Below are 14,658 nucleotides of genomic sequence, written 5' to 3' on the forward strand. Positions count from 1 at the left end.
AACTGTGAGTGTGCACGTGTCCGCGCGGGAGCGCCTGCCAGGGAGCGCACACTCCGGCCGGCGCGCACGCGGGTCCGCGCGCTTGTGCTGCGTGTGGGGCGAGGTGTGAGCTCGTCCACCCTGCGCTGCGGCGGCGCGGGGCTCCCGTCCTCCCTTAACCGGCAGCAGGCGCTTCACCGCCCAGCAGGTGGCTCCCGAGGCTGCCTCCCGCCTCCCAGCCAACTGCTGGTCCCCGCCCGGGAGAACCCTCTCCCCAGATCATTCCACTGGGAGGGTGGGAGGCTGAGAAGCGGAGGTCCGAGGTTGTCAGTCTCACACCTGGGCCGAGGTTGCCCGGCCCCAAAGAGGGGAGTGGGGCAGGTTGAGCCTTGGAAGTCCGTCGGCCACCCCCATCTGGCGCCCCAGCCCTGCCCGTGTGGCGCCGGCTACAGACAGGTTGACTTTATTCATGGACACGTCGGGGGCGGCTGGGCCGCCCGCCCAGAACACGCTCACACAGGGGCTGGGGGACTCTCCATGCCACAATCACGACACACAACGCCCGCGCTTGGACCGGACCGGCTGGGGGAGGGGTATGGCACAGCCTGACTCCTGGTTTTGGTAAAAAAAAAAGGTTTTGGGGTCGATGTGGGAGTGGAGTGGGGGATTCTGGAGGGGTCGCTCAGAGAGCCTCTGTTGGGTGGGGTAGGGCGCCGTCGCTTTCGGATCTTGGTTTAAAAACACATAGAACATGCTACATCCGCGCAGACACTGGACGGGATGGGGCGGGCAGGGCAACACAGGTGGGGCGGCGAGGCTGCCCCTGTCGTCTGCAGGCCAGGCCCTGTCCACGCCCCAGGGTTGGATGCTGGCGGGTAGGACAGACAGATGGACAGATACTAACACAGGCTCCGAGGGGGCGCCTTGGAGTGTAGGAAGATCTCGTATTTGGGGAGAAGGGGTTGAAGGACAGCCCTGGCTCTGGGAGGTGAGGCAGGGACCAGGAAAGAATTGTGCTGCTGGTGGGGGGCCCTCCTGGCCCCTTAGGCCTCTGGCTCATACTCTTGATACTCCTCCTGCATCAGAGGGATTGGGGTGAAGTGGAGAAGAGCAAAAGAGGAAGGGGTTGGGAACCAAGTGGCCAGGCTCTGGGCCTGAGACCTCTCCCTGTTAAGGAGGAACAGTGCACCCCGCCCCCCCACCCCACCCCCGCCAGGCAAGGAACTTGCGAGTTGGAAACAGCCTGGCCAGTCCTGGACAGGGTTCCCTGGGGCCCAGTGCTACACCCCATCTGTCCTCCCTCCATGCTAACACCTATGGGGACCTGGGTTCCAGGTAATGGGGACCTGAAGCTCTCTGGCCCAACCCTACCCTGCCAGGGACCTCCCACCCCAGCTGGGGATGGCAGCTATCCTCCGGGGTGCCCAAAGCCCCACCCAGCCCTGCTACCCCTCACCTGGGGCGATTCCTCATAGCTCACTCCTTCTGGCTCCATCAGGGGCTCTATCAGTGGCTCCTCCGCAGCTTCCTGGGCCACTTCCTCAGGCTGCAGGCAGAGAAGGGACAGGGCCTGTGAGGGCAGCCAGGGATGCCCCCCAAATTCCTACCCTGGGAAGCTCTTGGCTGATTAGGGGAAGGTGAGGCTTTGGTGGCAGTGCAACCAGAATTTCTAATTAAATTGCTTATTTGGAAGTGGGATGAATGCATGAGAAGTGAAATCCCTCCAAATCCTGCTTGAAGCTGGGGGTGGGGAGTGGAGCAGGGCTCGCCATACCCTTCTCCCCAGCACCTGGCAGACTCCTGCACTTCCATCATTTTCACTGATTGGGACGGGAAGATAGCACACACAGTCACCTATTTATCCCTACCCCCTTGCGTCAGGCTCTGTGTGGGGCACTGGGACCCCAGAGATAACCCTGGAGGCTCCTCTGGCTGGAGATGGAGGCTCACAGATGGGCTGGGTAGGGGCTCTGAGCCATTCCCCTGCCACCTTCCATCCATCCCTCCCCCGCGGCCCTGTGTGGCCTGGTTTCTTCAGCTGTTGCTATTTTAAGATAAGCTGGAAGCAACAGCTCAGTGGTGTTGCTTGGATGTGTGAGCTAAGACTCTAGTCCCTTCCCCCTGCACCTGCTCCCCAGCCTGGTGCAGACCAGTAGGCATGCAAATGAGGGGCTGCCAGACACATGGCCAGCCACTTGCAGGTGAGCACAGTACGTGCACAAACATGGGATGGAGCTGACTGCACACAGAATAACCTGGGGTCCAATGTACAGCTGCACAAGGCCACGTGGGCCGCACACACCTGGACCCCTGGGGAACCTGTAGGGAGGAGGGCATACCACCTCCCCCACTCCCACAAGTACCACTGTCCCTCCCTCCTGGGTGGAGATAAGACTCTTGGGATCCTGAAGGGCTGACATTGAGACAGGTCACGGTGCAGGGTAGTTGCACCAACTCCATCCAAGCAGCTTCAGCTCCTTTGAATTACCTGTCTAGGTGGGACCCTGGGCAAAGGAGTTCATAGCTCTTGACCTGACTCATTCCCCTCAGTGTCCAGATGGATATACCAAGGCCCAGGAGGTGGAGAAATGTTAGTCACCCAGGTATAATCAGAATCCAGGAAAGAAACATGGTGTTAAAAATCCCAACTTGAGCCCTGGCCGGTGTAGCTCAGTTGGGTGGAGTGTTGTCCCGTACACCAAATGGTGGAGGATTCGATTCCCAGTCAGGGTACATCCCCAGTTTCGGGTTCGATCCCCGGTCAGCACATTCAGGAGGCAACCGATTGGTATTTCTCTCTCACATCAGTGTTTCTCTCTCTCTCTTCCTGTCTCTGAAATCAATTTTAAAAAATTCCAGCTCAAGCACATTGCTTGGAAACAATTCAGAAGTCCAGTAAGACACATGGATTCCGCACAATAAATATGGAGACCAATAGTACATAGCACAGCTCCCTGCTGAGTGGAAGAAGCCGGGTACAGAAGAGCATCTACTTAAGGATAACATTTACAGGATGTTAAAAACACCCGGCTAATTTGTGATGCCAGAAGGCAGGAAGCATGGACAGGGAGGCAGGGCCAGGCTGCAGGTGGGAGAGTGAGGCGCTGAGGGTGCAAGTGTTGAGAAGGCACCCATTCTCAGCACCATGGAAATGAGGCCCCAGAATGAGTGCACCCCTTAAATTATGTGCCCCAGACACCTCCCTCATCTCACCCTAGTCTTGGCCCTGGTAGTAAGGACTGGAAAGGGGTAGAAGGTGGGCCTCCTGAAGGGCTGGTGTTCTGAGTCTTGACCTGGGTGCTGCTAACGTGAGGGTGTTTCCTAGTCTGGCCACTCACTAGCTGTCTGGCATCAGGGATGTCACTTCACCGCTGATCTCAGCAGCCTCGGTGTGAAGTGGGATGGTGTCTGCTTTGTAGGCGTACAGGAGGCTTCCATGATGCCGTACGTGAGCAGGCTGGGATGGGACACACTCAGGAGCACGCATGCTGGGCTCGCCCAGGTTCCCCCGTGCTGGGTGGCCCCAGAGGGCTGTGGTTTGGATTGTAAATCTATGATCTTGCACTTCCTTGAGAGAGGAGGCTTGAGGTGCTGGTAGGAGGTAGGCGGCCAGAGAAAGATGGTTCTGTGCAAATGCCCCTCACAAACAGCCCAGACCTGCCTCTCTCTTGCACCCCAGCCCCCAGCAGAGGTCCTAGCACCAGTTGGCATCAAGTGACGCCAGTGATATGGACCTGAGCTTATCTTCCCAACCACTTTCTCAGGGAGGCAGGCACGCATGGGGTCTTGGGCAAGTCACTTCACTTCTTTTGAGCCTCAGTTCCTGCATCTGTAGAATGGGCTAATTGTGGTGCCTTCCACATAGGGACATTGTGAACAGTCAATGAACTCCTCTATGTAACACGTCTAGAGCAGTGCCTGCCCATATAATAGGTCAACGAATGGGAGCAATCACTGGAAACATAATAATAAGAAATGAGAGGCCTTACAGTTGGTAAAATGCATGGGCAGGACTTGAAGCAGAACTTCCGAGCCAAGTCCCAGACCTCTGCTGGGGAAGGAACCAACAGTGCAAAGTGTCTGCAGTGGAGAATGGGGTGGGGTCTCCCTCAGCCTGATGGATACACTCACGTGGAATGCACACTGACTTCCCAAACCAGGTGCGGAAGAAGGAGCCCCCACCCCTCAGAGGCAGAGTCTGCCCCCGTAGGTGGACAGACATGCATCATCCCACAGGGGGATGAATGTCTGTGCAAACATATGGGCCCAGAGTGCAATACAGAGTGCATGGTACACCTCCATGCACACCTGTGCTCACAGAGTCCCTGGGGGCAGACACGGACCGCTCACATGGTCATGGTACCACTGTGTCTTACTGAGCACTCACTGTATGCAAGCCTGTCTCTTCACCAGTGCTTCTCACGGTGGGGTCTCTGAACCTGCAGCATCAGTATCACCTGGGTTCTTGTTAGAAATGCAAATCATCAGGCCCCACCTCAGACCTACCGGGTCAGAAATTCTAGGGTTGGGGCCAACAGTCTGTATTTTAACTTGGCCTTCTGGTGATTCTCATGTATGCTTCCGTGTTGAGGACCTCTGATCTATATTAACTCTAATCTATATAAGAGCCCTATTGTGTTCCTCTCCCATCTTACAAAGATTCAGGCTCAGAGACATGACGAGACCTGCCCATGGTCACACAATCAGGAAGTAGTGGAGCTGGGATTCAGATCCAGCTCTGTGAGGTTCCACAGCTCACAACGCTTATTCTGCAGAGTGTCCTCATGCAGGCACCTGTCTTATGCACACACGGATAGCCACCGCCACTACCTGGGGGGACATGCCTGCACAAACGTGTGACACACAACTCCCCCTTCCCGCTCCCCCCTGGACCTCACCTGCTCGTGCCTGTCTCAGGGCCTTTGCATGAACTGCTGCTAATGCCTGAAATACATTCCCCACTTGGCTTGCCTCATCCCTTGGGTGTCAGCTCAAATGTCACCTCCTCAGAAAAGCCCTCTTAGCTACAGCAGCCCCCGCATCCCTTGACTATCTATCCTATCACCCTGTTGTCTTTTCTTCATAGCATTTATCCCTGTCGGAAATAATCTTATTGATTGGCTTTTTACTGTCTTCTATCACTGAAATGTCAGGTCCATGAGCGCAGGTAACTATTCATTGCAGTAATCCCCAGAACAATTCCTCTCGGGTATAAATACTTGTTGAATGAAAAGAAATGAATGAACAATCAATGACACTTGCAGACGTGGCCAGGAGTGGTCCAGGTCACACTTGCAAGCAGGATACATGTGCACAGCCAGATCTGGGTGATGGTCACAGGGAGCCCCACACCTATACACCCCTAGACTCTCTAACAGGGCCCTGCAGAAGGCGAGGTAAGGTGGCTGGTTGGGGGGCAGGGAGCCTGGTGGCAGGTTGATGGGCACTGTGTACATTTGTAGTCATTCATGTGTGTGGTGGAAGGACTGCTCACCTTCAGATCAGTGGGGAATTCCTCCTTCTTCATCAGGCCTGTGGCTGCTGCGATGTTCCCAGCCCCAGAGAACATAGCTCCTCCCAGATGTGACGCCTGCTCCTTGGTTTTCTCAGCCACTAGAGTGGGGAGAGGGTTAGGGAAGGGGTTTGGGGGCCAAGGTGAAGGGGTTTGGGGGCCAAGGGGTCACTACATAGGTGTCCCCTCCCCTGTAGTGACCCGGGACCTGCCTTTCCCATGGAGCACCCCCTAAATCCTTGGGGGTGCCCTTTTCTACCACCCCTACCCCCACCCTCTGGAATCAGGCAGCTCTCAGGCTGGGGGAGGGAAAGGGGCTGTGCCAGGGCTGGGCTGGTACCTGAGGTGACGCCTTGTACCACCCCTTCTCGGGTCTTGTTTCCTGCAGGGAGATAAAGGGGCACATTTAAGGGCTGTGAGCTGAGGGGTCAGAGACTCTGGCAAGCACAGCGGTTACACAATGGGCAGAGGGACCTGCTTGGCAGCGGGCATCCTGGCCCCATCACTGCCTCCTTGGGCTTCAAAATCCTACAAGTCCCCCCTCATCGCTGCACTGAGCCCCCCACACCTACTTCCTTAGGGCGTCAGCTCTGCCCGCTGTCTGTTCCTCACCACCCCTACCTGCCCTGATACCTGCACCCTCAGGGGGCTGTTGTTTGAGCACCAGCACTGTACAAAGCACCAGTTCATTTAATTCTCTGCCAGGGCGGGGGAGCAGGTGAGGGTGGGGCTAGGGGGCAAACTGGCTATGTATTTGGAAAGGTGCCCCTGGTGCCTGACTGCCCACATCCTACTTATGGATGCTGCCATATGACCTCCACCCACTCCATTTCTCCTAAAGACTCTTTACTCCTAACAAGGGTACAGATTCCTCCTTCTGGCCGGAGTGGAGTGTCTTAGGTGCCTGATGGGTCTATGGGTGATGTGCAGGTTGTGACTGACACCTATGGCAGGGCTGGGTCTTCCCAGGAGAGCGGCAACTTGGTCACAGCAAGATGTGGGGCTGCTGGGAAAGGCAAAGGGGGCTGATCTGAGGTGAGGGGAGCCCTCCAGGGAGAGAGGAATCTCCTATCCTGAGGATTTGGCAACTCAGACAACAGCTGAGAGACCCAGAAATGAGAGTGTGGGTGGGCTGACACCCCTGGGAGGGGGGGGGCAGGTGTGGGAAGACAGGATTCTCACATCTAAAGCCAGCAATACCCAGGGACAGGGGACAGCTGCATGTGTACCCATTTCTTCCTCCCAGAAACCTTTTCAGGCACCTGCTCTGTGCCCGGCCCCCAGCCAATCCCTCACAGTTGGATGGAGTATGAGGAGAGCAGATTTGGTGCTCAGGACCTCAAGCAGTGGGGAGAGGGCCTCCAGCCTCCAGGGGTATGTGATCGGGGAGAGAGCATTGCCTGGGCTTGACAGATGGGGAGCAGGTGGATGTGCAGAAGGGAGACTGGAGAGGGTACTCTAAGCACAGGGAACCATGCAGGCAGGGCACAGAGGTGTGTGCCTGGGGCCTCCAGGAAGCACATCGAGGTGGTCCGTGTGCCTGCAGAGATGGGGATGGGGATGGTGAGAAACAAAGCTGGGAACATAGACTGAGGCGGGACCATGTCAGGCTACAGGGAGCTGAGGCTTCACAGGGTAGGAACTGGGAGTCATTGGAGGCTCCTGTGCAGGGGGAGGAGGCAGAAGGGAGGCCAGAATGGGTTCCAGTAGGTGTGGGCTCAAGCCTTTTCCCCGACTCCATCACCGCTGCCCTAGCCACCCTTGCTTGGTGGCTACACTACCTTCCAGGGGACATCCTGGGCTTTGTTCTGTCCCCAGAGGTCGCTGGGACCTTTCCAAACTGAAATCAGATCCTGTCAGTCCCTATCTTCTAATCTTTCGTGGCAACTATAATGCTTTGCCCTGGTCTCCAAGGGCCCTTCATGAACCAGCTCTTGCCCACCAACCATTCCCTTTGCTCTCTAGCCTCCGCCAACCCCATCCTGGCTCCTTATTCTCAGGACTCCGCTCCAATGTCACCCTCTTCGACCCCCCTCCCAAAGTGGCCCCCGCCCCAGCCCCTTGTCAAATCCCACTCCTGTGTCAGCATCAGGAGAGAAGGCGCCTTGGGCTCTCTTGTCCACTGTTACATCTCCGGGAGCCATGAAATGGCCGGCACATAGTAGGTAGTCAACAAGTATTTTCCAAATGACCACAAAGCCAAAAGCAGCCCTTCCGCCTGCACAGGAGACATTCTACCCACTGCACACAAGAAAGGCCTGAATCATAGGTTGGGTTCAGTACATGCCAGTTTCTGGGCCTTGCCTCCCTTTATACAAACGATGCTGCAGGCTCCCTCCTCTCTCGAATCTAGGGTGAGAGATTTAGCCACTTGGCCTTTGTCCTGATGCCAGCTGGCAACGTGAGGAGGGGGACCCGGAGGAGAGATGGCAATGGTGGAACTACAGGCACTGGGAGGCACGGAGAGCAACTCAGGTGGCAGTAGGTGGGGAGGAGGGCTGGAGGGAGTCCCAAAAATATAGGAGGGAGGCAGCAGGGGAGGGGTGGGGCCTTGCAGTCCAGAAAGCTTGGCTTCAACTCCAGCTTCCGATCTTATCAGCTTGTGTGACCTTGAGCAAGACAGTGAAACCTCTGGGGAGGCCAGCCCTGGTCTGTGGAATGGGCAGGAGAATTAAATGAGGGAATAGGTGCTATGGCATTTCACACAGTACTTGGCAGAGAGAAAGGGCTCAAAACCAGATAACTATTAATGGGAAGAAGAAGGAGGAGGAGAAAAGGAAGACGACCTGCTTTGATCACTCGCTCATCTCTGGCCTTTCAGCTGAATCCCACCCTCACCAACCCTGACTCCCATCCCCCCTCCCGTCGGCTGTGTCCCCAGTGACCCTGCGGACCCCGCTCCATCTGCTGACTCACTCTCCTGCGCAGACCCCCACCCCCTGGAAGTGCCCAGGCCCTCTCCCCAGCGACCCCCCGGCCTCCCGCAGCCCCGCCCCTCGCCCCTCGCCCCTCGCCCCTCGCCCACCGACGTAGAGGACGCCCTCCTTGGTCTTCTCCGCCGCCTCCGTGACCCCCTGCTTGGTTTTCTCCGCGGCGGCCACGACGCCCTCCTTGGCCATGGACAGGCCCTTCATGAACACGTCCATCCTGGCGGCCTAGGGTGGGCGAACACACGGCACGGGGCGCTGGCCCTGCACCCTCACCCCAGCGCTGCCCGAGGGACGCGGTGGGGGGCTCCCCGCCCTCCGGAGATGCGGGCGCGCTTCCGGTTCGGACCCCCTCCCGCCGTTCCCAGTCCCCCGCGCGAGGCCACCGGGCAGTGGTGAGTCCCAGCGTCCTTGAAACCCCGGGACGCGGGAGGGGCCCCCGCCTCGGTTACCCGGGAACCCGCAAGCTGCAGCCCCGCGGCACCGGAGTGCCGGCTCTGCGCCTAACTGTACACACACATGCCACCCGGCCGTGCATGCACACAGAAATACTCCACGGACACGCTCACGTGCACATACAGGACACCCAGGCGTTCTACCGCGCGCGGGCACCCCGACACGCACGGACACACGGGCGCGGGCGCACGGCTACACGGCCACCCAGGCGGCTGCAGACACTGAGCAGCAGACACACATGCCCCGGGGCGCACAGGGAGAGGCGCCCACCGGCGCCCCTTCTCCGTTCTCCAGCCCCTTCCCCATTTCACCCGGCCCCTCCTCATCCCCAGTCCCTTCCGCGTCCCACCTACTCCCCTCTCCATCCCCAGTCCTTTCCGGGTCTCCGCTCCCAGAGCGCGGCCGCCTCACCTGGATGCGGGGCCGAGCTGGGACAGGAGCGGCTGCGGCGGGAAGACGCAGGGGCTCGGGTAGGCCGGGCCGGGGTGGGCTCGGGGCCAGTGGGGGGATCGGGCCGTGGCAAGGCGCTGAGGTCGGTCTGCAGCAGGCGGACACAGGACCTGAGCCGGGAGCAGCAGTGCTCGGGCCTGGGGTGCGCCGCCTGCCGCCGCTCGCGCCGAGAGCCCCACTTGCTCGCGCTCCGGCTCCGGCTCCTGCGCTGCGGCAGCTCTGAGCTCAGCGCGCCGCCCCCTCGGCCTGACTGACAAGGGGGCGGGGAGGGTGACATCTCCACAGAGCCCGCGGGCCTCCCAGGCGGAGCCTGGGACGTGCTGTGGGGGACCTCGGGGCGTCAGACTCGCGTCCGGCCCCCAGGAGCCCAGTCTCATGGGGAGACAATGCAGCATGCTAAGAGTAGGGAAGAAACAGAACCCACTGGGAGCTCAGATGGCTGTGCTTTTAAAAATTAACCGTGGGGCCCTGGGCTACTCAGCTCTCCTTTCTGAATGTTTCCTCTTCTGCAAAATACAGATGGTTTATTCAAAGGACGTCTACTGAGCGTTTACACAGGCGCCAGGCTGGAGACAGCAGGGAAGGAAAACAAGGTTCCTGCACTCGAGCAGCTTATAACGTGTGTGTGTGTGTAGAGATGGAGCACAGGACAGACAATTTAAGCCAATTTCAGCTCGTGAGAAGTGTGATGAAGAGAATAAAATGGTGATGTAACGGAGTGACTAGAGGAGGGATTCTTGAGACAGGGTGGTCAGGGAAGACCTCTGTGAGGAGGTGAATGGATGCACAGACCCTGGCAAAGGCACCAAGGCCAAGATGGGTGAAGGCAGGATCCATAGAGAGGGAACTGCAGGTGCAAAGGTCCGGAGGCAGGACTATACTTCAGATAAAAGGCAGTGCAGCTGGAGAGCCAGGAGGAAGGGAGAGGAGATGGACTTGTTGTATGGTTATGGTGGGGATGGTCAAAATGGTCATAGAATTCCAGCCACACACACGCCTTCACTGCTATGACAGAATTATGCCCAAGAAGCTGGGATCCCAGAGGAAGGGACTCTGACAGCTTAGGGCAGTCATGGAAAGCTGTACAGACAGAGGAGGTGACATCTAAGCTGGGCCTCATGGGTGAGGTAAGATTTCATCTGACAGACAAGGGAGGAAGAGAATGTTAGTCAGTGGGTACAGCCTGGGCAGAGGCACTATGGCTAGAAACACAGGGTATGTAAGTGACAGGTGATGTGGGGGCAGCTAGCAGCCAGTGTGTTCAGGGCCTGGGGGGGGGGGGTGGCGGGGGGAGGAATGTTCACAGGCCGCTGGTAGAGCTGCAAGTTGGCGCATGCTTTTTGGAAGGCAATTTGGCAATGTTTACCAAAGACAGAAATGCATGCTCCTTTCGAGCCAATAGTTCCCCCTTCCAGGAATGTATCCCTCGGATCTCTACTCACACAAGCACACAAAGACATGTGTGCAAGGATAGTCACTGCAGCATGGCTTCTTGTAGCAAAAAACTGCAAAGAGCCTGTATGTATATCTGTAGAGGACTGGCTAGGCAATTGCGGTATATCCACTTGGTGAAATGCTATGTTACCTAGAAAGGATTTGCCAGGCCCATGTGAACTGACACAGGTGCCAAACTGTAAGGTGTGGGACAAGCCAATTTTGATTACATAGAAAATTATATATATCACATGCTATATTCATTATAAAGATACCTTATATACAAATCTATACAGACGTACTCATATCTGAATATACAAAGAACACATCTGCAAGGACTTTTTTGAAAAGTATTTTTATTGATTTCAGAGAGGAAGGGAGAGGGAGATAGAAACATCAATGATGAGAGAGACTCATGGATCAGCTGCCTCCTGCACACCCCACACTGGGGATCGAGCCTGCAACCAAGGCATGTGCCCAGACCGGGAATCGAACTGTGACCTCCTGGTTCATAGGTCGACGCTCAACTACTGAGCCATGCTGGCCAGACTGCAAGGACTTTTAATAAAACCATTAACAGTAGTTGTCCCTTCTCTCCCCAAAAGGACTTAGAGAGAGCTTTTATATTTCATCACCTTTGATTATTTTACCTTGAATCGTATTTTACTTGCATAATTTTAAGAGCTAGCACAGGAGATACCTATCATTATCATTGGCCTCTCAGCATTAAAATTGCCCCCTTCCTATGTTTGGGGAATCCCCACCTTCTGAGGCAGAGCCCACCTCCTCCTTTAGGCACTCCCAGTGTTTCCCCAGCCTTCCTTGCAGCCAGGACCTGCGTGTGACCTCAGCCCCAGACTCTGAATCTGAAGCTAGTGCCAGAGCAATAGGAATGAGGGGCCCGCTCTGTGAGGACAGGTGGTGGTGGCGGCAGCTCCTGCCAGGGACTACCTGCAGCAGTGACGCTGCTTCTGGGAGCATCCAGCGCGACAGCCCAGCCAGAGCATCAGGGGAGTCTTCCTGGGCCTGCTTGGCAGTGTGCGTTGGGGCGTCATTCCAGGCTGGGTGGTCTCCAGGGAGAGTTCTCTGGCCTTCCCAGAGAGTTTCTGAGCTGCCCAGTATTGGTTAATAAACTCATCTGCTTAAATTAGCCAGAAGTGATTTCTGTGATTCATGACTAAAAACCCCTGAATGTCCGAGTATGTGATGAGGAAGGACCCAGCAGGAGAGAGAGGAGGAGGAAGAGAGATAGAAGACCAGATGAAAGGTGTCTGTGCTCCCAGAACTGGGAAGTCACTGCAGGATTTTAAGCACAAGAGAGACCTACATGAGATTTTCATTTTATAGAAACAAATTAGGGTGGGTTGGAGGGGGACATGGCTAGAAGCAGCAAGATCAGGGAGGAGGCTGAGGCAGAATCCACAGGAAGGATGACAAAGCCAGTGTGTGTGTGTGTGTGTGTGTGTGTGTGTGTGTGTGTTATTTGGGTATCATTCAGGAGGTAACTTATCAGGTGCTGGGGAAGAGGGAGAGGGATGAGTCTAGGAAGATTCCCAGCTTCTGGCTTGGACACAAGGGTGATTAATGCTGCTGTAAAATGAAATAGACATTGAGGGGGTGGAGCAGTATTGGGGGGAGTGATGAGCTTGTTTGGGGCATGCCAAATGTGCGGTGCCTGTAGACAAACTAGAGGAGGTGTCCAGCAGACAGCAGGCTGTCAGCCCGGAGCTCAGGCATTCACTCCAGGCTGGCTTCAGGTATAGATCTGGGCCATGGTGTATGAGGAACTTTTAACACACGGCTATCCAAGAAGGGGAGTACCTTGAACTGTAGTTTGCTGATACCCATGGTGTAAATTCTCCTACCATGATTAGTTTCAAGTTTTCAATGTGGTGTCACTGAACAGAGAATTGGGAAGAGATATGCTGTATTTTCACCATCAGATAAAATAGATTTAAAAATGATCTTAAGCCCTAACCGGTTTGGTTCAGGGGATAGAGAATCGGCCTTCGGACTGAAAGGTCCCAGGTTCAATTCCGGTCAAGGGCATGTACCTTGGTTGTGGGCACATTCCCAGTAGGGGGTGTGCAGGAGGCAGCTGATCGATGTTTCTCTCTCATCAATGTTTCTAACTCTCTATCCCTCTCCCTTCCTCTCTGTAAAAAATCAATAAAATATATTTTAAAAAAATGATCTTAAGAGCATAGATAATAGTAAAATAATTAGAAATTTGTTTTTATTATGTTATTATATTTGTTTTATATGCTTATTATATTTGTTTTTAACATAATTTATATCATTAAAAGTTTATATTATTTAATTTTTAATAATGGATTTTAAAGAATAGTTTATTGTTTTTAGATAGAAAGGAAGGGACAGGAATAGAGAGAAACATCAATGTGAGAGCGAAGATTGGCTGCCTTCTGCACACACCCCACCAATGTGCCCTTGAGTAGGAATCCTACATCCCTTTGGTGCACAGGATGATGCTCAACCAACTGAGCCAGGGCATGGCTTTTATAAATGGCTAATAAAATTCCTGAAACTTTAATATTTGTTCTCACCAGCTGGTCCAAACTAGCCCAGTATACCATTGTATTTCTGCTTTCTATTTCCCTGAATAGGGTGATTTAAGCCATTTACCCTCTGGTTGGGGAGGAGAAGTGTAACCATTTACCCGTAAGTGTCCTTGGTTACAGAAGATAGGATTTTGTGATTTACTAAATGGCTGTAAACTGCTCAACCATTTAACTATCTATCTCAGTTTCCCTATTCCAGGCTTACTGGCCTGCTCATTCCCCCCTCAGAGACTTCCATCCCTGAATTTTTTTAGGGGTGATGAGGGAGGATGGTCTTCAGTAACTGCTTCCTGCTGACAAAGGCTGTGGTATCTGCCTCTAGATCAGTGGTTCTCAACCTTTCTAATGCCGTGACCCTTTAATACAGTTCCTCATGTTGTGGTGACCCCCAATTTCATTGTTACAAATTGACCATAATTAAAGCATAGTGATTAATCACAAAAACAATATGTAATTATATATGTGTTTTCCGATAGTCCTAGACGACCCCTGTGAAAGGGTCGTTCGACCCCCAAAGGGGTCGAGACCCACAGGTTGAGAACTGCTGCTCTAGATGGTATGGAAGTGTCTCCATGCATGATCCAAGGGGGACAAGGGCATGGGATCTGAGACTGGAACAGAGAGGCTATTATCTGATTCTTCTGAAGTAGGCATAAACTGAATCCATGAAGCATTATCATCTTGATATGGAATTGCATCCCAGAAGTGACAAATTTGACAAGAAAGTAAAAAAGCATGGTCTGAAAATGAGGAGAATTATAGTTATTTAAGGTCTGAGGAGAGGTAAGAACCAGGTGATAGAGGGAGGGACTGACTTTACAGTATTGGTGGACGGGCTTCCCTGGATGAAGGTGTGTCATCTGCCTGAAGCCCTTTTGTTCACTATATTTAATTTAAATTAGGTAAGGCAAACACCTTAAGACCTTTTTCCTGAAGTAAGTTTATTTATTTATTTTTCATCTGAACCTCTTGGCCAGGATGGGGAAAGCAGTTTCAAGGAGGCAGAACTTTGGTTTCTGCAGACCCACCCTTTTAAATAATAAAGGTTGATATAAAGTGAAGTTGGTAGGTTGCTTCATATTTCATAGACTCAGTTATTTAGTTCTGAAAAAAAAGTCAGTTCAGTTAAATTGCTAAATCTCATTTTAGGAGGCAGTGATGCAGATGGCCTCCCAAAGTGAGACCTGTGCTGTGTAAACAGGCAATCAGGTATCCCACAGGGGTTTGCCCATGAAAACAGGAGAGAAGAAACAAAGGTGAATGATCAGAGTAAATGATAAACTAGTTGCTCAGCTTGTAAGGCTGTCTGTCGAGAAGATGT

At 54.2% G+C, this 14,658-nt stretch overlaps 1 protein-coding gene across 3 annotated transcripts; it reads right to left on the minus strand.

Moving 5' to 3' along the window:
• Positions 1-740: 740 nt before the first annotated feature.
• SNCB (synuclein beta) lies at positions 741-9,320 on the minus strand. 3 transcript variants are annotated; one of them, XM_006081596.3, is made up of 6 exons: positions 9,286-9,320; positions 8,517-8,646; positions 5,832-5,873; positions 5,474-5,592; positions 1,436-1,525; positions 741-1,055 (listed from the first exon to the last, which is right to left on the minus strand). In XM_006081596.3, exons 2-6 carry the CDS (start codon positions 8,635-8,637, stop codon positions 1,023-1,025), a joined length of 405 nt encoding a protein of 134 aa, XP_006081658.1. In that variant the 5' UTR covers positions 8,638-8,646; positions 9,286-9,320; the 3' UTR covers positions 741-1,022. The 3 variants fall into 3 exon arrangements, with proteins under 3 accessions (XP_006081658.1, XP_023608923.1, XP_023608925.1); XM_023753155.1 differs by lacking the exons at positions 5,832-5,873; positions 9,286-9,320 and having other exon boundaries at positions 1,023-1,055; positions 8,517-8,637; XM_023753157.1 differs by lacking the exons at positions 1,436-1,525; positions 9,286-9,320 and having other exon boundaries at positions 1,023-1,055; positions 8,517-8,637.
• Positions 9,321-14,658: the final 5,338 nt, after the last annotated feature.

Source organism: Myotis lucifugus, unplaced genomic scaffold (genome assembly GCF_000147115.1).
Source record: "Myotis lucifugus unplaced genomic scaffold, Myoluc2.0 scaffold_1, whole genome shotgun sequence".
NCBI classification, from domain to species: Eukaryota; Metazoa; Chordata; class Mammalia; order Chiroptera; family Vespertilionidae; genus Myotis; species Myotis lucifugus.